Source organism: Panthera pardus, unplaced genomic scaffold (genome assembly GCF_024362965.1).
Source record: "Panthera pardus isolate Hobbes unplaced genomic scaffold, ASM2436296v1 HiC_scaffold_21, whole genome shotgun sequence".
NCBI classification, from domain to species: domain Eukaryota; kingdom Metazoa; phylum Chordata; class Mammalia; order Carnivora; family Felidae; genus Panthera; species Panthera pardus.
The window spans coordinates 21406446-21428159 of NW_026526777.1; the positions used below are offsets into that span (position 1 = coordinate 21406446).

At 34.0% G+C, this 21714-nt stretch overlaps 1 protein-coding gene across 1 annotated transcript in view; it reads left to right on the plus strand.

The window, feature by feature from the left end:
* CDC73 (cell division cycle 73) overlaps positions 1-21247 on the plus strand; it is a 133578-nt gene extending 112331 nt beyond the window's left edge. The window contains exons 14-17 of the mRNA XM_019465589.2: positions 1222-1383; positions 4093-4193; positions 9484-9625; positions 10555-21247. Coding sequence (XP_019321134.1) covers positions 1222-1383; positions 4093-4193; positions 9484-9625; positions 10555-10591 — 442 coding nt within the window. The 3' untranslated portion in view covers positions 10592-21247. The remainder of the gene's footprint in view (positions 1-1221; positions 1384-4092; positions 4194-9483; positions 9626-10554) is intronic.
* Positions 21248-21714: the final 467 nt, after the last annotated feature.

A 21714-nucleotide genomic window follows, 5' to 3' on the forward strand; every position in this document is an offset into this window, starting at 1 on the left:
GTGTTAGTATTTGGCACTTCCTTTTTTGTTTTTTTAAAGATGTTTATTTTTGAGTACACACTCGAGTGGGGAAGGAGCAGAGAGAAGGGGATAGAGGATCCAAAAGCGGTTAGCCCGATGTGGGGCCCTAACTCATGAAACACAAGATCATGAACTGAGCCGAAGTCACCAACTGAGCCACCCAGGCGCTCCTATATTTGGCATTTTCTAAGTAGGCTTGATTTATAAATAAACTGAATCCATAGGGAGCAAAATTATTATCTGGAGGAAATTTTTAAATTTATGGAAATCTTAACTTTTCCATTAGATTTCCATTAGATTAGATCCATGGATATGAAAATAGCTCAGAAATGAAGTTTTGTTTATCACAGTCACCATCTACTAAAGACCTTCATGAGTATGAGACTAGTTTTACTAATGATGAATCCAGCATGTGATATTCAAAATTTTCAAAGGACTTTAATAAAATATGCTAATAGACTGTGTATTAGGAGTATGCAGCTTAAAAAAAAAAAAAAAAAAAAGACTGTTTTGAAATGCTTTGTGAACACCCAACAATCTAGAGGTGGCAACAGCTCTGTAGATTGCTAAGTTATATTTGAAGATAATCTGTTGATGGTACAGTGGAGAATTGAATCACATGGTAGAGTTGGTAATTTACTAAATTACTAGCAGTATTTACTAAGACAATTAGCATACACTTATTTAATTTCCTCCTTAAAAATTTGCAAAGCAACCCTGAAATTAGATGGCATTTTTCTAATTTTGCTTAGTCATAATCCATGAAAAGGGATATTTTGTGAAGCTCTTGGATATACTAAGTCACGTATCTGGGAAGAAGCCACATCATCTTATTTCAAGTGACCTTTTGATTTATAATAGAATATCCTTCTAATAGCATTTGAAAAACCAAGGATTAGTATGGTCTTTTATGTAACTTTGGAGAATGCTAAGTGCTAGATGAAAGAACATAAATTGTGTGTGTCTCTGTGTGAGCCAACTTATGGACTAAGTGAGCTGAGTACTATTTGGCATGGGAAGAAAGATTATACTCTCTACACATTGTAATCTGTACATGCAGAAGCAGGTTCATTTAAAAAAAAAAGAAAGAAAAAAGGTTTGGTTTAAAACTATCAGTATTTTAAAAATAATTTCTAACTTATTTTCCCATTTGTGTCCCACTGAACCATTTGACCTTTTTTCATCTCTGTTTTTTCAAAGATTTGTCCCATCAGATGAAAAGAAGAAACAAGGCTGCCAACGAGAAAATGAAACTTTAATACAGAGAAGAAAAGATCAGATGCAACCAGGGGGCACTGCAATTAGTGTCACAGTTCCTTATAGAGTAGTAGACCAGCCGCTTAAACTTATGCCTCAAGACTGGTAAGATTATTTCTATTTTATGTAGTCATTAATTTTTTTGTATAATTAAAAAGTGTCAAGTTTTGTCATGAGTTCTAGATAGAAACTATTCCTGAAGACATTGTTAGTGTCTAACTTGGTCATTAATAATGTCCATGTTTTAGAAATACCTAAATAAATTTGTATTCTGGATAGCTAAACATTATTTTACGTATAAGAAACACTGACTTCTGGAAAATTTAGTAAAAATTCTTAACACTGTTTATTTGTTCTGGATCAGCTTTTAGAACAAAACTTACAAATAGACTAATGTTTTGAGAACCTATTGTTTTAGTTTTTTGTTTTGGAGAATTCACATTTTGGAGTAAGAAATGATAAGTGAAGAAATTGTTACTTTTATTATGAGGACTAATTTATTAATAAAAATAACATGATCACCCTACTCCGGTTTAGCTCTTTAATTGCATTACAATGTTCTTTAATAAAATATTTAGGTATTTTTAACAGTGTCTATTAGCTCAGATACATGAATTATCTTACATTTTATTAATATAAGGTAGAGTAAAAACAGTCTTGAGAGTGCATCTCTGTGTGACGTAAGAGAATGCAACACATTGATGCATTAACTGAAATTTACCTTTGAGGTACTTACCAGTCTTCACACATTAGGAAGTCAGGGCATTGAGAATATAAGTATGTTAAAAATTTATTATATGAAGTAAAATGAGAACGTCAGTTATCAAGTTTAAAACTTGTAAGAAAGTTATTCCATATTAGTATTACATGTTTGCAGTTATTTGCAGAAAATGGTAATACAGTGTGTACAAGTGCCATCTCACTGTGCTACAGAATAATGCTTGTATATATTAGCTAGGTCCCTAGTCATTGGTATCTTAACTTAGGAATATTTTCCTTACCTTTCTTCTTTCCTTCTCTGTTAATCCTTTCAAGAATTCACCAAGAGTAGTATTTATATTATCCTGCTTACATGCTAACCCTGTGAGGCCCAGTAGGATCTAGGTGATGTCTCTCCAACAAATTTCCTTCAGTTTGGGAGGTACCTTCTGCTTTCAACCATTGTATGGCTAAAGCTAGGTCATGAAATTAAGAGGTCATTTAATAGTGAGCTCTATTACCAAAGATCATTTGGCAGTATGGGACATGTATTCCATGAAAGGAGGAGATTTTTAATTTAAGATTTCATTTTAGCCTTAGAAATTTTGAGCAGGTTAGAATTTTAAGCTGTGGTTTTTCACAGTAACTTGAATTGTTGCTGTAGATCTTTTACCTGAATAGAAGGTAGCCCTGGTTTAATTCTTTGTTGGATGTGTAGAGTCTTCATCTAATGCAGTGGTTATTAAAAATGTGATCTTGGACCTCTGGGCATTCCTAAGACCATTTCAGGGAGTTGTAAGGTTAAAATGATTTCCATAATACTGCTAAAATGGCTGTTCTCATGATTTATCAGTCCTCACCCAGGAACAGTAGCATAACCGGGGCACAGGATCAGCCATTCCCTCCCTTTCTTCTTCTCACTCCTCCTCTTCTTCCCTTCATTTCTCTTCTGCAAATGGACTGTCCATGCCCTTCTGTTTCCTCATCTGTAAAATAGGGTAATAATAGCACTCACCTCATTGGATTTTTTGGAAGATTCAGTGTATTAACATAGGTACTGTGTAAGGTGCTTAGAACAACACTGGCACATAGTGAATGTTCATAATCTTATTAATGTTAACTGTTACTGTTTGTTATGGTTTTGTTTCCACCTCTTTAGTTCTAGGCATAAGCTGTTCATGACTCTTACACTTATTATAATTTCTCAATTTAATTAAATATTTTGTGAACTAATGAAATATGAGGGCCTAGAAAAAGATTTGTTCTTTTCAGAAAAATAAAGTCTAACAGTTAGAAAAACAAGGTTTTAGAAAAACTTGCGTTTTTAGAAAAACACTTATAGACTAGGCGCCTGGGTGGCTCAGTCGGTTGAACATCCGACTACAGCTCAGGTCATGATCTCACGGTTTGTGAGTTTGAGCCCCGTGTCAGGCTCTGTGCTGACAGCTCAGAGCCTGGATCCTGCTTCGGACTCTGTGTCTCCCTTTCTCTCTGCTCCTCCCCTGCTCACACTCTGTCTCTTTCTCCTACAAAAATAAAAAAAAAAAAAAATTAGGGTGAGTGAAACAGTTGTAAAACAATTGGAAAAATTTTTAAGAAGTCTGATGGTTTCTATACTCAAATTATTTTCCAAATACTCAGAAGAACTCAAAAATAAGGCCTTGGGGCTTCATAAAATGATTGGTGAGTTATTTATAATGTTTTTAATTAATGTAAAATATTTAAGATCTACTTGAATTAAATGATTTCCTTTTAAAACCAACTTTTTCAATTAATACATCCACCAGTGTTCCCTATTGCATTGGAAGAGTGGGCCTGTTAGTCTAGGAGAAGGGCAAATTAAAAGGTTAAAAAGATTGCATATAAGGATTGTGTATGTAATTATGTTTAAAAGACCCAGGTGCAGTGCATGAGACGTATAGCAATCATTAATGTATTTTAATGGTAACGTAATGAAGAGTTGTGGTAATGGACTTTGTTTGCCTCACAGATGTGTTGACAGGAGACTATATCACATGAATCATTGAGTCCTTTTCTTAAGGATTTACAGTAACCAAAGTTCATCTATGAGATACTCTCTCTCTATTCTAACCCTCCCCCCTTTTCTGTTTATAGGGATCGGGTTGTAGCAGTTTTTGTGCAGGGTCCTGCATGGCAGTTCAAAGGCTGGCCATGGCTTTTGCCTGATGGATCACCAGTTGACATATTTGCTAAAAGTAAGATTCTCTTTATTTTTACTTTTACTTTAAATATTCCTACATTTAACAATATAGAAATGCTCTTGCTTTATGTAAGAGAAAGCCATCTATGGCTGTGCATATACGATGTGTGTATCAAAGGATTCCTATTAATATATTTTAATTTTTAAGCACCTGTGGACTACTTTTTTTTTTTTTTTTGGACATTATTATTTTTTGTGTACTTATATCTAAAAGTGAATTATCCCCTGAGTTAAATAGAATTACTTTAGGCCTTAAACTTCAAAAGCATTAATATTTTTGCACGTCCATATATTTTTATTAAAACTGATGACTAGTTTTTAAATGGGTTGACTTTTGCTAACAGTAGTGTATAGCTGTAATTTTTAGTGCCATATGATTTTTACCAGCTGTTTCCACTGTCTTGAATGATTGTAGCATGATTGACTTTTTCTTTTCATTCAACTCTAAATTCAGATATTCTCTCCTTTAGAGAATCCTTGTCTGGCCATCCTGGAAAGCCATTACCTCCTCCCAGTTACTCATTAAGCCCTTTTATTTTCATGATAGTACTTGCTGCTGTTTGGTATTATCTTGTATTTATATCTTTATTTTCAGTCTTCCTGGTTATAATGGCAAGTTGCTTAATGGGAGGAACCTTTTCTGCCTTGTTTGCTCTTGTATTGTCAGCACAGAAGAGGGCGTGGCATAAAGGAAGCATTCAATAGATACCTGTTAAATTAATGGATTTCATGTGGCTTCTTTTGGTATATTAATATATCAGTATATACCAAATGTAGATTAATCTGGTCTATTTTTTTTGCTGGTAGAGATATTCCAATTATTATTTAATTCAAGTACCCAATTAAGTTAGTAACCACAGTAAAATTGTTTTTAAAAAACCATTCTAATGAAACAAGTATGTTTATTAGAAGTAACAGCTTCAGTTATTATGAACGTAGAGTGTGCTACTGTAAAATCCAGCCTCTTTTAAAGCAGCCTCAGTTTTTGTTAGTGGTATTACCATTCTTCCAAGATAGAAACTACCCAAGCTTGAAAGCTTTACTCATTTATTCTGTTCTGCCTTCACTCATTTTAATTAATTATTCTAATATTACTAATATTATGAGAGCTTTTTATGTTATTTCTGAAGCTACAGAGTTGATAAATAGAAAGTTAAAGATAGAGAATGGGGATTTTAATGAAAGTAAAGTATCCATGAACACGAGTATTTTACCTATTTGCTTGCCTGTTGAATAGTGTTTTAATAAAAAAAATGATTATGCCTTTGTAAATGCTGTCTAAATTTCATTTAGAATATAATGATGTAGTAGTTTCGTTCATATTGGTAGTCTTCTGAAATTTAGATAACTTGAGTCTTTTTTTTTTTTTTTAACAAAGTTATGATTTTCTTCCATGAATTATTCTCTTTTTAATCTTCCTTCTTTACTGAGTCCTTTCTGTCAGCATTTACCGTGAAAGTAAATCCGACTCTTGATTTTGGTTCAGGTCATGATCCCAGGGTTGTGGAATCAAGCCCCATGTTAGGCTCCACACTGCATGTGGAACCTGCTAGGAATATATTCTCTTTCTCCCCCACCCCCACCCGTGTGAGTGTGTGCGTGCGCGCGCGCGCTCTCTCTCTCTCTCTCTCTCTCTCTCTCAAATAAAAAGAAAATGAAGGTACTCTTGCCTCTTCTCTCTTAAAATAAAACCCTTTCTCCTGATAAAATAAAACCCTTTCTCCTGACTTCAAAGCTCCTTTTCTTTTTCCTTTTATGAAATTTTGAAAGAAATGTCTCCACTAACTCATTTTCTATTCAGTTCTCAGTCCTCTGTTCAGCTTTCTTGCTCTCCACTAAACTGTTCTCACCAAACTTACCAGTGACCCAGATATTAGATCCCTTTGACCTCCTTATCAGACTTAAAACCTTCTTTTCCAAGGCTTATTACTCTTTTTTCAGACTCTAGCTACTTTTCCTCTGGCTTTCAACTACCTGTTAATATTTTGTTTCTCTTTTCCTTTAAGTATAGATACTCTCTCAAGGAGATCTGATAGCTTTCAATTATCATCTATATCCCTCCCCTTATTCTAAGGTTTCTAGCGTATATTCTGGGCCTGTATATCTCAGTAATTACCAGATAACTCTTCTGTGAGGTCCTGTTGGTACGTCAGACTCAGCTTGTTCCATATGGAATCGTCTTGTTCTCTCCCTCATTCTCAAACTGTTTCTTTTCCTCATTTAGTTTTCTTTAGTAATTTGTCTAAGCTAGAAACCTAGGAGTATTATTATCTCTTAGCTTTTAGTTGATCTCCTTGTTTTTACTCTTGCCTTTTCTAGGTTTTCACCCTTTGCCCCATAACACACTTAGAAAATGGTAACATCTATATAGCATAGCGGAAAACTGAGGGTTTTAACAGGAGCATCTATATGGGCCATGGTAAAAGCTTGTACTATTTTTTATTCATATTGCATAATAGTAAAATCCAAAAATTTTCAGAAGATATTAAGTATTGACTTGTATAAAATGGGCAAATAAAATCTTTTAAACGTTACAAGAAATTTGAGCTTACAACTGCATATAGCTTTTTAAAAATATTTTTATGTTTGAGGTAGCTACATGTATTTGTTGATCAAGATTTTTAAATGATGATTTCTTCAAATTTTGGTGGTTATCATTGAGAAAAAGTTTTCATTAATCTTCTAGATTATGTTGCCCCTTTGTCATCTGATGTGCCACCTTTGTACCTACTAAATATTATTCAAGAGCATTTTGTCTATTTCTTTTGCTTCTTTGTTCCTGTAAAATAATGTTGACAAGATTCATGCAGTTTGTAAAAAATGAACAATTCTGAATTGTGTGAAATACTTTGCTTCAGTATTCATTGTGCTACCAGTTAGAAGACTGGCTTTCTTATAAAAGAACTTCATTTGTTCTATTTTTTGCTGAGGTTTGTAAACTAAAAGTCTTTTTCTGAATCAGAAAGATGTTTTGTATAATGTCTTGGTGTAAGTTTGCTTGCCATCACAGCTTCATGCCAATAAAATTTTTGTATAATGAGAGAAGCCTTATGCTTTCTTATTTGTGACTTAGACTTTTTACACTCTAATGTTTCACCATTAATTTTAAAAGTTGTCTGTTCTGGTGGAATAAATACTGTATAAACTAAATCTATTGAAAGTAGGGAGTGGAGTACTGTATGCTTTTATAGATTTAGATAAATGATTTTTAAAAATATAACTAATATATTTTTAAGAATGATTTAAGGTAGGGGCGCTTGGGTGGCTTGGTCAGTTAACTGTCCAACTCTTGATCTCTAGCTCAGGTCATGATCTCACAGTTCGTGAGATCGAGCCCTGCATCAGGTTCTGTGCCTCCCTTCTCTCTCCTTCTCTCTCTCTCTCTCTCTCAAAAAAAAAAGAGAGAGAATGATTTAAAACAAATCATAATGAGAAAATTAGAAAAGTGAAACATGTAGTAAGGAAAATAGGAAGTATTGAAACTGTTGACTTCATTTAATTTAAAAATTTTCTAAATTAAAAAATGTTTACACATATAAATATTTTGAAAATGGGTTTTTTTGAAGCTATAATGTATAGCCCCTTTAATGAATCAGTTTAATTCATTAAATTGAATTAAACTCAAAATGAATGATGTGTTTGGTGAGGGGACCTTTAATTGGAAAAGCAAATAGTTTAGAAGTAATGTTTAAGTGTTTCTGTTTGTGAGCACAAATGATTCATTTTGGATTTGCATCAAGAATTACACTTCGATTCATTGTTAACATCCAAAGCCAGTAGGCTAGCAAGCAATGTGGAATAAACAGTCCATAACATAGCTATCAAAAAAATGAACGAAGTCAATCATTTTTCTCTTTAGAAACCCCTAATACTAGATGATGACAATGGCAACAATCATATCTTATATACAAAAAAAAAAATTAATGGAAAGAAAAGCTAACTCTTACGTGTGTACCTGTAAAACAGAAGCTTCACTGATGGCAAACTGATTGCAGATACAAAAGTAAGATTCAACTGGATGATCAGGGAGAGAGATTCAAAGTCAGTATTTTATGGTCCATTTGTTAACCTTTTGTAGGATACACCAGCTGGGAGGATTTGCCCGCTAGAGTCTTTTATTCACCCGACACTAGAATTAACTGTTAACAATGAAAATCAGATAATTTCATCTTCTTGCTTTAATCACTTTCTAGTGGTTTACTATCACATTTGGAACAAATTCAGATTTTTTTTACCATAGCCAAATTTTACAGTATAGGACATTGTCTACAGAAGAAGTTATTCTTGTTTATAGGGTGTGTGCCAAGCTTGCTTTCATTTCAAAGCCCTTTACCACTGTTCTTATGCCTGAAATCCTCTTCTTCATCTTTGCTAGACTTGCTTTTTATATCATTTAATTATGTCCTTCTAGGTAACTTTCCAAATTTTTCTTTTTCCCTTTTCATCATTTCTTACCAAGTCCCATTCGTTCTCACTCCCCTAATTATTTCTTGAATCTTTCTCTTGCCAGGCATGTATATTCTCCCTAGTTGAGCAAATCTCTTTCTTCTCTAGATTGTTAAATTGTATCAGTAGTCGCTACTAAACACTTTGCAGTGATTCTCCGTATCTCTTAGATGAAAATCCAAACTCTTTAATATGGCCTACAAGGCCAGCAGTGTTCTGAATCTGGGGTCTTACCTTTTGCTCATTCTTTACATTACTTTGTATGATGCAGTTCCATTAAATTTCTTTAGTTCCTAGATGAAACTGTTTTCTCTTTGAGCATGTTCATGCTAAACAAAAGTCACTTTCTGTGTTTGCTTAATTCTTACTCAGCCTTTAGGTCTTACGTTAGATATCATTACCTACGCAAGACTTTCTGAACTCCATGGTCTGGGTAAGATACTCTTTTATGTTTCTGTGGTACACTCCTATCTTTATCATACTGTATTTGAATAGTTTTTTTCTTATTATTATCCTTCACAAGACCATATGCATTTTATTAGCCTCATAATACGCATTATTCCTCATTTCAGTCCCAGTGACCCAATCCTTGGTAGGTATTTGTTGAATGTTTTTGAGGATACCACAGTACTTAGTAGAATCTATTTCAAAAGTCTCTTGGTTTATAATGTAGCTTCATCTGGTTGAAGAAAGATTGTTTTTTTTAAAAAGTTTTTGTTTTCTTTTGAAAAAAAATTTTTTTTGTTAATGTCTATATTGGGGTGTTTTTATTCTTTTATAAAATATTTTTATAATTTTGATCGCGGTTTGAATTAAAAATATTATTTCCCCCCATACAGTTAAAGCCTTCCATCTCAAATATGATGAAGTTCGTCTAGATCCAAACGTTCAGAAATGGGATGTAACAGTATTAGAACTCAGCTATCACAAACGTCATTTGGATAGACCAGTTTTCTTACGGTTCTGGGAAACATTGGATAGGTAATTCTGATCCTAAAATTCATTTACTTCTGCTTTATTATAGTCATTTTCCTTTCTCCTCAGTTAGATTTTAAGCTCTTTAAAATTGTATACATATCCCCAGTTTCCTTTTTTGAACATTGTCTGATGCTGATCTCTAGTAGATATTAATAAATATCTTTGTTGTACTGATTTCAGAAATAGATGGAGAAAGGGCTTATAAGCTTGTTAGAAAGAACAGTAAACTCTGAGTCAGAAGACCTAGATTTTATGATCTGGCTGTAATGAACTGTGTGACCTTTTTGAACCTTGTGTTCTATCTATCCCAGGGGCTTGGATTTATATGATTCCCTGCAGGGTTTTTTGTTGTTTGTTTGTTTGTTTGTTTTGTTTTTTTGCCAGCATCAAAAGGTCTCTGACTGGATTTGAGTTAAGGGTAGCCTGTGAAAGGAATTGAGGTTTTGAATTTATTTTAATTACTGTTATAAACAGAATTCTTAAAGTCCTTTTACAGTAATAGCAGTTTCGTAATTGGAAAATTTAAGAACAGCTTTATGATCACAGTACCACTGAATTTATTCTCGTGGTGCTCTTTAAAATCTGTCACTTTCTTGGTGTAAGTCTCTTGCTGAATATTAAGGGTTTTCTAAAGTCAGAGGTTACTGAGGTAACCCAGTGATTATAATTGATAATATATTAAAGAAAAACATTTATTATTCTAGCCAGAAGCTCTGATTATAGAATTTAATAAGAGGAATGTTTCTTCTGGCTTCAGAAGTTCTTATTCTGTATTCCCAAAGTATAGTATCAGGCTTCCAGTTTTTTAGAAAACAAAGCATCCTGTTCACTTTTGAATTTTAAGTTTAAAAAAAAAGTCAACTTATTTTTACATTTCTAAAAATTCTAAAATTCCTATAATCATTATAACCTATTATAATATTATTTTCCAGGTACATGGTAAAGCATAAATCCCACTTGAGATTCTGAATTTTACTTGGTTTCCCTTTTTCTGGAGATCTGGATTAAGAAGCATGGATATACCTTGACCTAAAGACTGAGACTCAAGCTTTATGAATTTATCAAGAACTTACAAATGAAGAAGGTCACAGATCCATCTTTTATAAGACCTTAATTTGATGCTTTATGCTTCAAAGGGATGATGCTTGTCATCCATATAAGCAAACTTTTTGGCTTACAACTATTTTTTTAATATTAGCCTTCTAGTCTGTAACGGAAATTGTATATTTTGATAGAAGTTTTTTCTCCATTGGTTAAATTAGCATTACTTAAAATTTGTTTCTTTAGAAAATAAATGCAGGTTATAAATGTGTGTATATTTAGAGGTTATAAGGCTCTCTAAGCCATCTTCTGATTTTTCATTGCTCTATAATTCCTTTTATTGAAAATAGTATGCTATGAATGGTATCAAATTTTAGTCTCTGGAACTTCCAAAACTAGCAAAGGGATGTGACTATTTTGAATGAATCAGAATGTCAGCCTGTATGTATACTATACCTATACTTACTCTTTATTTAAAAAAGAATAATGAAAAATCAAGAACAATTCTTCAGCTTTGATTGAACTGTTCGGCCTTTTCAAGACTTCTTTACTTACAATGAATACATTGAATGAATGTACATTCTTCTTTCTCACTGACTTTGGTGATTTTAAAACTTAGAATGATATATTTCTATCTGTGCTATCTTTCCACTTGAAAAATCTCAGAAGACAGATTAAAAACATGATAGGCTGTAGTACTTTTTGTTTTGGGAGCCAGAGTATGTTTGGGGGAAAGAAATGTATTAGTCCTACTACAATGTAACTTTAACTTTCTTATCTTTCTCATAAGTTCACCTTTGAATCTTACTTTGTATGTATGGTGTAGGTTTTGAGTCTTCTGTTTCTAGGCATGTTGATCTTGGAGTTCTTATCTTCCATTATCCCTAAATATTGATAACTCTCCCAGACACCAAAGAACACATTTGCTTAATTAAGTGTCTGAACAGAAACAAGATAAAAACACTGGTATTTTTATGTGCGTATTCAATATCGTATAAAATATAAAACCTATATTTTAACTTAGTAAAATATTTTACTACTTCTCTAGAGTGTTGCATCCAAGGTACAATGAATGAGCATTTTCCTTGAGTCTTGATTTCACCTTTTATTACTTAAAAGCAACTGGAACCTCTACTCCCCTAAAGAGTTTTCGCCATTAGGATTGTTGCTGATTGTTCATCTTGTGTCGTTTTTTTCTCCATTTTTTCCCCAGTGATCTCTCTTAGATGAACATTTTTTTAGTAAACATTTAGCTCCTTCTTACGTTATGCTGACATTACCTAGCTTCATTTTGAAATTTAATGCTATCATAAGAATGAGAAGCACTTATTTATTTTTAAAGTAATCACAAAAGTCCATACCAATAGTGGATAGAAAAAAGTATTTATTCATGTGGAATTCACTATGTTCTTAAGAAAAGCAGTCAGCATTTTAAATTATTAGATTATAGGATATTTATAAGGTTTGAACAGATTGTACCCCCTTCCTTTCTGTGCACCTCTCTTCTTGAAAACAAAAGAACTCAAATTTGTTCACTTTAGACTTTCTCATCATATAAACTGTTTTCAAAATGAATTAATGTATTGTATAAACTTTCTCCATGATGAAATCGTCAAAGACTAGAATCTGTACTATTTTAATGTAAGATTACTTGTTAAGACTACTACAAGTGGACGAGAACTACCTTTCTATAAAAATTTTTAGTATTTATACTTATGTCATATATGAAATTTACTTGATACAGAGTGTGGTTAAAATTGGGAACATCTACTTTAAACAGGGTTTATTTTTCTATCTTGAATTTGCCTTATGTATATTCAAAGGCTTCTGGAAATACTGTAAAGGAACATTAGGAAAAGTACAAATACGCTATGCTGTATGTATTTTAAAATCAAACCCTTAGTATGTACTTAATTTTCTTTTTCTTTTTTCAGCAGTTCAGTCCCTCATTTAGGTCCATGTAATTAATGTAATAGTCATTAATTCCAAAACAGTTTTTTTTCAGCCAGTCATTATTCGTTATCTCATGACTCCCAAGTCCTACAGCAGCACCTATCACTGTGCCTTGCACATAGTAGGCATTCAGTAAATATTTATATGCATGAATTAATGAACTTTTCAGTGTGACTGATTTATTACAAAAAGTACTTTGACTAGGTCTTGGAGTTTGAAAATACAGAAATACAGGGAATGAAGAGGTACACATAGATGTTTAATGGAAATGAGGTATATACATTAATGACCTTGACTTACCATAAGTTACTGTTAACTGGAGACACCCTTGCTTGTCCCATTGGTAAAAGAAAACTCCCATTTCTTTATTCATAGGACACTTTTCTGAGTCAGGTAACATTAAGAAACTTGTAGGTTTCAGTCAGTTAATGGTTCAACCTTGACTGCACGTTAGAATCACTTGGGGGACCTTTTAAATATTTATTGCCTGATTCCTGATTCTGATTTAATTTGTGCTGAGACCTGATCATCAGTATCTTTAAAAAGTTGTTTAGGTAATTTCATGTTCAGAAAGGATTGAGAATCACTGATTTAATTTGTTGTTGAAAACAATGCCAGTATTAAATGTTGTATTTCCTCATCTCCTGCCTTCCCTCCCTCCCTCCCTCCCTTCCATCCTTCCTTCTCTCCATTCTGCCCTCCCTCCTTCTCTCCCTTCTTTCCTTCTCCCTGCTTTCCTTCTTTTGTTCTTTCTTTCCTGCTTTTACTTTTCCTCTTGGTGGCCACCCTTTGCACTAGACTGACCCCCTTATTGATGGTATTGGCCTGTAGTTCCACATAACAAATTCAAGTCTTATTTATTTAATATAGGAGTATTTTGCTGTTTAATATTTAAACAATGTTTAATATATTGCATTATAAACTAGTATTATAGTTTATGATTTGTTTCCCATGTGTCCTTATCCTTATTTTTTTTTTAACAGCAGCATGATAACAATCCATACAGAAATAACTAGTTCATAATGAGGAAAATTTCATAATAATTTTTAAGGTAGAAGAACGTAAAGGATTAATTTCTTATCTGCCATGCAGAATTAGTTTGCTTATGAAAGGAAAGAGGCATACTTTTTAATTGGTCTGCACAGAAAAGTAAATTATTCATTTAAATAAAATTCATTATCAAACATTGAAGGAAATATTTTTCCAAAATAAAAATTTTTGTGACTCCTAACAAAGTTAAAGTGATACATTGTTCTTTTTTGGAGGGTGGGGAGGGAGTATTTAGTTTCCATATTTTTTACTATATAACAATTCCATTTTATTGGTATTAACAGTAGAAAATGATGATAGGATACACATTATGTGGCCAGAAATAAAATGCCACTTTGTCAGATAACAATTATCTGAGTCTTAGTTGTTGAACTAATTAGTTTATAAAACTTTTTGAGACCAACAGTGTATTTTATAAATATTATAAAAGCTGATCAAAATTAAAACATGAAAAATAAATTTGATTACATGAGCCTTAAATATTACTTGACTGAATTTTTATTCACTTGGATTTGATAGTCAACTGGTTACCCTAACCATAGTAAATTAACTTAAGAAATAAAAAAGTAAAAATCACTGAATTTGACTTAAGAACTGGATTAGGAATTTTGAAATGTCATGTCCTGTATGTTCTGGCCTATCCATTGCCACATTTGGCTGTATAGTGATGCCAGCATGGTTTCTATCTGTATATGTTGGAATGATAACCAAGGAAAAATTGGAAATGTATAATAGGTGTATAAAAATTATATTTAGTAAATGCATAATATGCAATAATACTTTCAGGTCATTCATCTTTTGGGACTTATATGTATTATTTTAGGTAGTGTTTATTAGAGTGATCTTGAGAGTTATATATAAATGTATGCCATTTAAATGAGTAAAGCTAAGGAGATTAATTTTATTGCCAAAATTCAAAAAGTGAAGTGATGCTATGTCAAATTTAGGTAGGTGATGTATCTCTCTGAGAGTTTTGTTTGCTACTGAATTCCATTTCTATCCAGTTTAAGTTTGCTAAAAGCTACATAACCTCCAAGTTTGGTTATATAGTGCTTTATATATAATGTAGTTCATTTACATGGTATAGGCACTATAAATGATTGTTTACCCCCCAGTTTGTTTATTTCTCATGCAAAGTGGGTTCTTCAGTGGAACTTAAATTTAGGCCCTGTGACCTGATTAAATGTTCTACTCATTCTTACTCCATTTCAGTGGATTTTTAAGTTTCAACTTGTAAATAAGTTTTGGGTATATTCCCACCCCCACTTCTGCCCTAGTCTTCATCCTTCCAACCAAAAACACATTCAACCAAGAATACAGAAACTGTATTGTGGTGTAGGATATGGACGATGACAGTCTTTTCAAAAAGGGATTTATGAGATTTTTCAGGCATTGTATTTGTTTTGAAAATAAACGTAATGTAAGTTTTCACTTTGAAAACTAAAGAGTTAAGTACATTTACAGTCTTCTGTTAATGTGTTAAATAATGGAGAGAATCACAATTCTTCCTAAAAGTAACAAGCTACATGCTCTAATGAGCTTAGTTTGGTTATGGTCCAACTTACCAAGTCCTTATTGTTAGAATGTTATTTACCAGCATACACTCTTAATTCTATTATCTTTCAGCAGTTTGGGCACCCTGATTTTAACATTTTGTAGTTTGAAAACAAACTGCACTCCGCATATAATCAAATCATTAACAACATCATGGTATTATTGGTGGTGCCAGTAATAATGTTTAACTCTTTTGCAACAAAATTCCTTTAATGAAGTGTTTAATGGTCCCTATTCAAACTTAATTTCCATTCAGTTCATAAGTGCCTACTAAATATGTATTTTATCCTGCTCTTCTGTTCATTTGATCATCTGCTTTTAGGCAGATGAGCATTCACATAACTAAAATAGATACAGCAGGAGTTGTAAATGCTGTTGGATTTTTTAAGGCTCAAAGGTGCTAGTATATAAGAGCACATTGCCAAATAAGCTTTTTTTCTTCTCATTTTCTAAAACAGTTTACGTTTATTTTTAATTAATGATCAGTGTTTATGGTGAGTTGGAAAACGTCCTGTTAATTTCCTTCAGTGACCATAAAAAAAAATTTAAAAAGCAGCTCTAGAGAAGGCTATGGTGTTGAGTCTGTCATAATTATTTGTAGATACTTTATCATAGAACTGTAGTTTATAATTCACCATCATCTAGAGAATATTGATTTATATTACATGACTAATGTAAATAGGGCTCAGGCCACATAAGACCGAAGACATCAGAGGTTTAGTTAATCACATTTGAATATTTTATTGGGCTGTGATTGATTTGCCAAAAAAAAATCCAAATGGAAACACATTGGGTTATACAGCATTGACTGTGATAAAATATAATGTATACTCACAGAACTTGCCTTCATGGAGTTTAACATGTTATAAATGTAAATATGGTAATGGCATCAATTTCTCTTTTTAAAATTGTTAAATAATGATGTGTTTTTATTTAAAATGGAATAGTTTGAAATTTTATCAAGTTGGTGTATGTAATGGTTGGGGAAGATCAAATGGGCTTGCTCATGGCGTATTCAATCATGACATAACTAATGTTTATGGTCATTTTGACTGTAAAGCAGTTTTAAAGTATTTGTATTTTTATTTACATGTTTTTATTTCCTAATGCACCACTGAGTACAAAAAAGGAAGTGTAAGGGTTACTGATGATGAAATAAAGTGAGGGTGTTAATGTAGATTAAAAGCAAGTTGATGTAGGAATTTGAGGAGAAAGAAGAAATTATATGGGAACTCACAACTCCATGGGGAAAAAAATACGTAGTAGGAATTGGGCAGTGATGTATGTTTTGGGGGATTGGTCATAAATTTAAATGAAACGAGGCAAACTGTGGTGTGATTTTTTTTTTCCAGCAGCATTTAGGTACTTGATTCCAGGTGTAGAAAAAGCAAATAGATTTTTAACTTTTGATAGAAGTAGAAACAGACCAGGGAGGTGAAGATATTCACAAAGGTGATGATTATAGTACCAGAACATGGAATCTAAGCTCTTCAAGGGATAAATGATGGAGAGGAAGTGGTGGATTGTATGAAAGTGGTGCTGACCCATGAACTGAAACCTTCAGTGAAATGAAGCCAAAAGTGAGCCTAAAAGACAAGAAGGTGAGAAGATTGAGTGTGTGAAATCAGGATTTCAGATGTGATCTGATACTGATGAGGAAAAGTCAAAACCTTGGAAGTGGCTGAGATAGGAGAAGGGCTCTTTGAGGTGGGGAGTCAAAGATCTGAGGCCATGATTACTCATGTGAGTGTTGAAATAACTGAGAATTACAAGAAATAAAGGTGGCAGGGAAGATAGCCACAGGCTAGTGACTCAGCTTGATAGCAACAGGAAAATTCTAACTAGATAGCATGAACTTTAAAGGATCCATGCTCAAAACAAAAATCTTTGGCTTTGTTATCAAGAGATGAGTGAACGTACATTTAGATATTTTTAGATTTTTTTTTAAAGGTATGGATCATCATTTCAATGCCCCCCTCTAACGTGCTTTTTTAAATAAAATTCTGTACTTGTTCCATTAGGACAGATTATGAGGGCTTTTACTATACTAAGTGTAAATCCTCCTTTTTGACAATAATAGCCTTTCTACCTTCTCTGAGTCTCGTTTTCTCCAATTTGCTCCCACATCAGGCTAGTTCTTGTATTCTTTGCCTCTTCTGTAGCCCAATAATAACTGGAAGTGGGAAAAAGTCTTTGTTGAAAGACCTGAGCACTGTTGTGTTCTGAGGTTTCATAATGAGCCCAAACTGAGGTCTCTCCTAGTTGTATGTGCATTTTACTACTAGGGGAGAACACCTTGAATGGTTCCCATAGTGGGTTCAGGGTGCTGGAAAAAAGGAATACTTGGAAATATGGGAAATTGGAAAGGGTTTTTCATTGACTTTTCTGTGGACATCTTATTTCCTCAGTTTGTTTTGTTCTAGATTTTGGATGAGAATTCTTAAAATGTTGCAAGCTTTTTTCCCCCTATACTGGGGTGGGCTAGATGTTATTTTGAGCCTAATCTAAATCTTACCTGAATCTCTTTCTTTCTTTGGTTTCCTTGTTAACATGAAGTGGTATATATTTTCTTGTTTGGTGGCTGATGGCTTTATGGCTTTTCCTTTTTTCTCAGTCCCCTACCAATTCTTTAGCTGTTAAGTATGATCGAGCTGTGATCCCACTTGACTTCACTGTCTTCACCCAGAAGTGACCTTACCTATTTTTGGTGGAGGAAACAGAAGCCATGGGCTTCTTAGTACTTTATCTCACAAACTTGTATGCATATAATAAGCATCCTTTCATTCCTCCCATTACAGTGATTTAAATGTCCTGTCACCCATCAAGGACTTGCCTATTCATATGTTCTCCTACAGCCTTCCCCGCTGTCATGAGTATTGCTCTGTTACAGTTTTCCCTCTAGCTTGTGTCTTCATCCTGTCACCCTCTACTTATACCTTTCCACCCACATTTAAACTGGGTTGCACCTTACATCTTAAACAGGGTTCTACGGAGTATGTGAGTGCCTCCCAAAGATCTGTGGGCTTAGATGTATCACAGGTGTGGTACTAGGAAGACTACCTTCAGAGTACCTGCTGAGCTGCTGCGTGGTAGGCTCTCCGTTCCTGTTTGTATGGGTACTGGCATCTTTCTGGTTAATACATCCTTAGCCCACAGAAGTAGAGATAACTGGCTTGCTTGTATTGCTCACAGGTTTATTGCCACTCGTACTGTCCCACAGTTTGACTTGTGCAAAAGGGCAAAGGAGTAGACAAAGGAAAATAGTAAAGAAGTCTACAGAAAAATAGGACATTCAGAAGTGGGTGGTGGTGAAAAAGAATTGCTGGTGGAGATGGATAACAGCTTTAATTTTGAAAAAGCACATGAGGAAGTTCAATCAGTGTGAAATAAACTTTGTATAAATTAAAACAAAAACCCAATGCATTAAATGTAGTAGAAAAAGAGGGAAATGGCCACTCCTGAGGACCAAATTAGAGGCCTGGATGGAATATGTGCAGTAGTAGTTACCTCTAGAAACGCAAGACCCAAAGACCTGAAGATTGTAATAAAAATGAAAACACCTTGAAGAAAAGTTTGGATATTTAATGTGAATAAGTAAAGAACTGTAAGGAAGAAAGAAAGGAAACAGACTTAGGAAAACAGTTCCTAGATACTAGAGGAAAATTTCCCTGGTTTGAAAGAGCTCTCATTCTGGAGGCTCCCTGTAACATGGAGGGGAAGGGGGAGGACACTTAGGCAGACATTTCATTCAAATATTTATGGTCTACTTCATGTCAATGATAATACTATTTTAGTCACTGGAAGTCAGGGTAAACAATTTTGAGCCGTGCCCTCATTGACTAGGAAGAGGTAGATAATAAAATGAATGTGTCAGATGTGAATAAGTGATAGAGAAAAAAGTGAAGTCGAGTGACTAGACAGTGCTGGGATAAGGCAGAGGCAAGATACAGTGTTTTATTGGGTGATTGGAGGCAAGGTGATATTTGAATAGCAATTTGAAGGAAGTGAGGGAGCCAACCTCGTAAATATCTGTGGCGAAAATACAGAAGGAACAGGAAGTTTAAAAGTCCTAAGATCGTGAGTCCACCTGGGTGGCTCAGTTGGTTAAGTGTCCGACTTAGCTCAGGTCATGATCTCGTGGTTCCTGAGTTTGAGCCTGCATCGGGCTCTGTGCTGACAGCTCAGAGCCTGAAGTCTGCTTCCCATTCTGTGTTTTCCTCTGTCTCTGCCCCTCCCGCCTTGAGCTCACACTCTCGCTCTCTCAAAAATAAATAAACATTAAATTTTTTAAAAAAAATCCTAAGGTAGTATCATATCTGCAACTCAGAGACTGGCAAGGAGGCCACTTTGGCAGAGATGAGGCAGCAAGAACAGTTAACAGGTGAGTGCAGAGTGGGAGCTGGAAACAAGATTATGTAGGACTTTGTAGGCTACTGTAAAGCTCTTAGCTTTTATTCATTGGTACATAGGGGAAGCATTGGAGAGTTTTTGAGCAGAAGAAGAGTGACCTCATTGTGATCTTAGGTTTTAAGAGGCATAATAATGCTCTTAGAGAATAGACTATGTGGTAGTAAAGGCAGAGGCTGGGAGATCAGATCATTGGATATTACAGTAATTTAGATAAATGATTAGGGCTTGGGCCAGTGTGGTTACTGGGGAGGAGTGACAAATGGTCAGATTCTGGAAATATTTTGCAAGTAGATGGATTGGGTGTGATGTGTGATAATAGAGCCAACAAAAAGGTTTTTTTGTTTTGGGTTTTTGCCTAAATAAGTGGAAGGATGTAGTTTTCTGCTTACTCTGATAAGAAAGGTTGTGTAAAGGTCATATTTGGAGATGGTATTAGCTAAGGGAAACTGGAGTTTTGAGGAATGTTGAGTTTGAGATGCTCATTAGACATGCAGGAAGAGATAATTCAAATTCTTTAATTTCAGGGTAAAGAGAGGACTTCATAAAGGAACAAAGAAAAACACATCTCCAGGCTTTAAAGAATGACTACAAATAAATGTTTTCCAAGTGGGACCATTTATCTTGAGGATATGCAAGGATCCAAAGAGTATATCTCCCAAGTAACCTCGGTTGAGGAACAGGGACATTAGAACTTTTAAGAACTTCAAACAAATGACGAGTTAAAGATCTGTGTTCTGTGATAGAGTGGGAATTTGAAATGTTAAGTGGTAAGTAAGAGTTTCTCAAGTGGGAAAGACATACTACCTGGAAAATCTCACATCAGTAACTACAGATATTAAGCTATTTCAGCAAAGATGTGGGGGCTGAGCTGAGCAGGGAGTAAAGAGTGAGCACCCTAAATTTCTCATCCCTGATGAGAAAAATTATTTCATGGAAGATGACCAACACTTGTTCTTGCAACTAATCAGAAGTTCTATATTTTTGACAAATAGCTTTCTAAAACCCACTTAAAGCACTTTGGAATATTTAGGGGGAAAAAAAACAAACTTGTTTTAAGGTTTTGGAGATTTTTAAATAGGTCAGGAAATTATTTGCAAGTTGTGAAATTGTGAAGGTATGAACATTTTGATAGGTATATTTATGTTTTCAACGCAAAAGCACAAAATAAATATCTCCAATAACCATTTTTAAAATGTTCTTTCCATAGCACAATTTTTTTCCAACAGTAATTACTTTCTTGTTCATTCACAGACTTCTGATCATCTGACTTCATAGTAATTTCTAACCTTGTTATTTAGCAAAGAGCTAACTTAGGTTTAAGAGGAAGGTCAACTCTCATTTTCTTGTTCCCACTTGGTTCCATTATTACTGTTATCTTTGTGTTTTTGTTTTGTTTTGTTTTTTCCCTCCCTCCTCAGAGATCTCTTTATGCCACTTTTCCATTTTGTAAAATATCTATAAAGTGTTGTCTGTTTCATTATGCTGGATGAGGGAATGGGAACTTCATTGTCAGGTCTTTTTCTTCCCTCAGTTCACCTTGTACTGTGTACAGATAAAGTGAAGGCATCTGTGTCAATTCATATATTAACTATTAATAAAGCTTAACTTAAATGCAAATATATATTTATTGTCTTCTTCCTGTACCCAACTGAGTCATCTTGCATGCACCCTGGAATGTGTTTGCCCTACTTTGCAGACCAATAGCATGAAGTAAAAATGTTTCATACAGCATTTGTCAAACAGTGTTGTGTGTGGATCAGGAGTGTTAGCATTCCAGTGAGGGTGAATTGTGTGACTGTTCAAATGCGAATTCCTTGACCTTTGTTTCAAATTTACTGAATGGGTTTTTGTGGGATAGGGACAGAGAATCCACATATATAACAAGATTCTCAAGTGATTCATGGATGTACTATTTTGAGAGTCAATGACTGAAAACCTGAAGCCAGATTATATTTTCAACCTCATCAAATGCTTCCCTCCCAAAAATTTAGGTCTAGATATACTGCCTTGCAGTCTTTCAACATGCCATCCATTTTCACATCTCCATGCCTTAGTAAATGTCCCTTTCTCTGCCTGGAAAATGG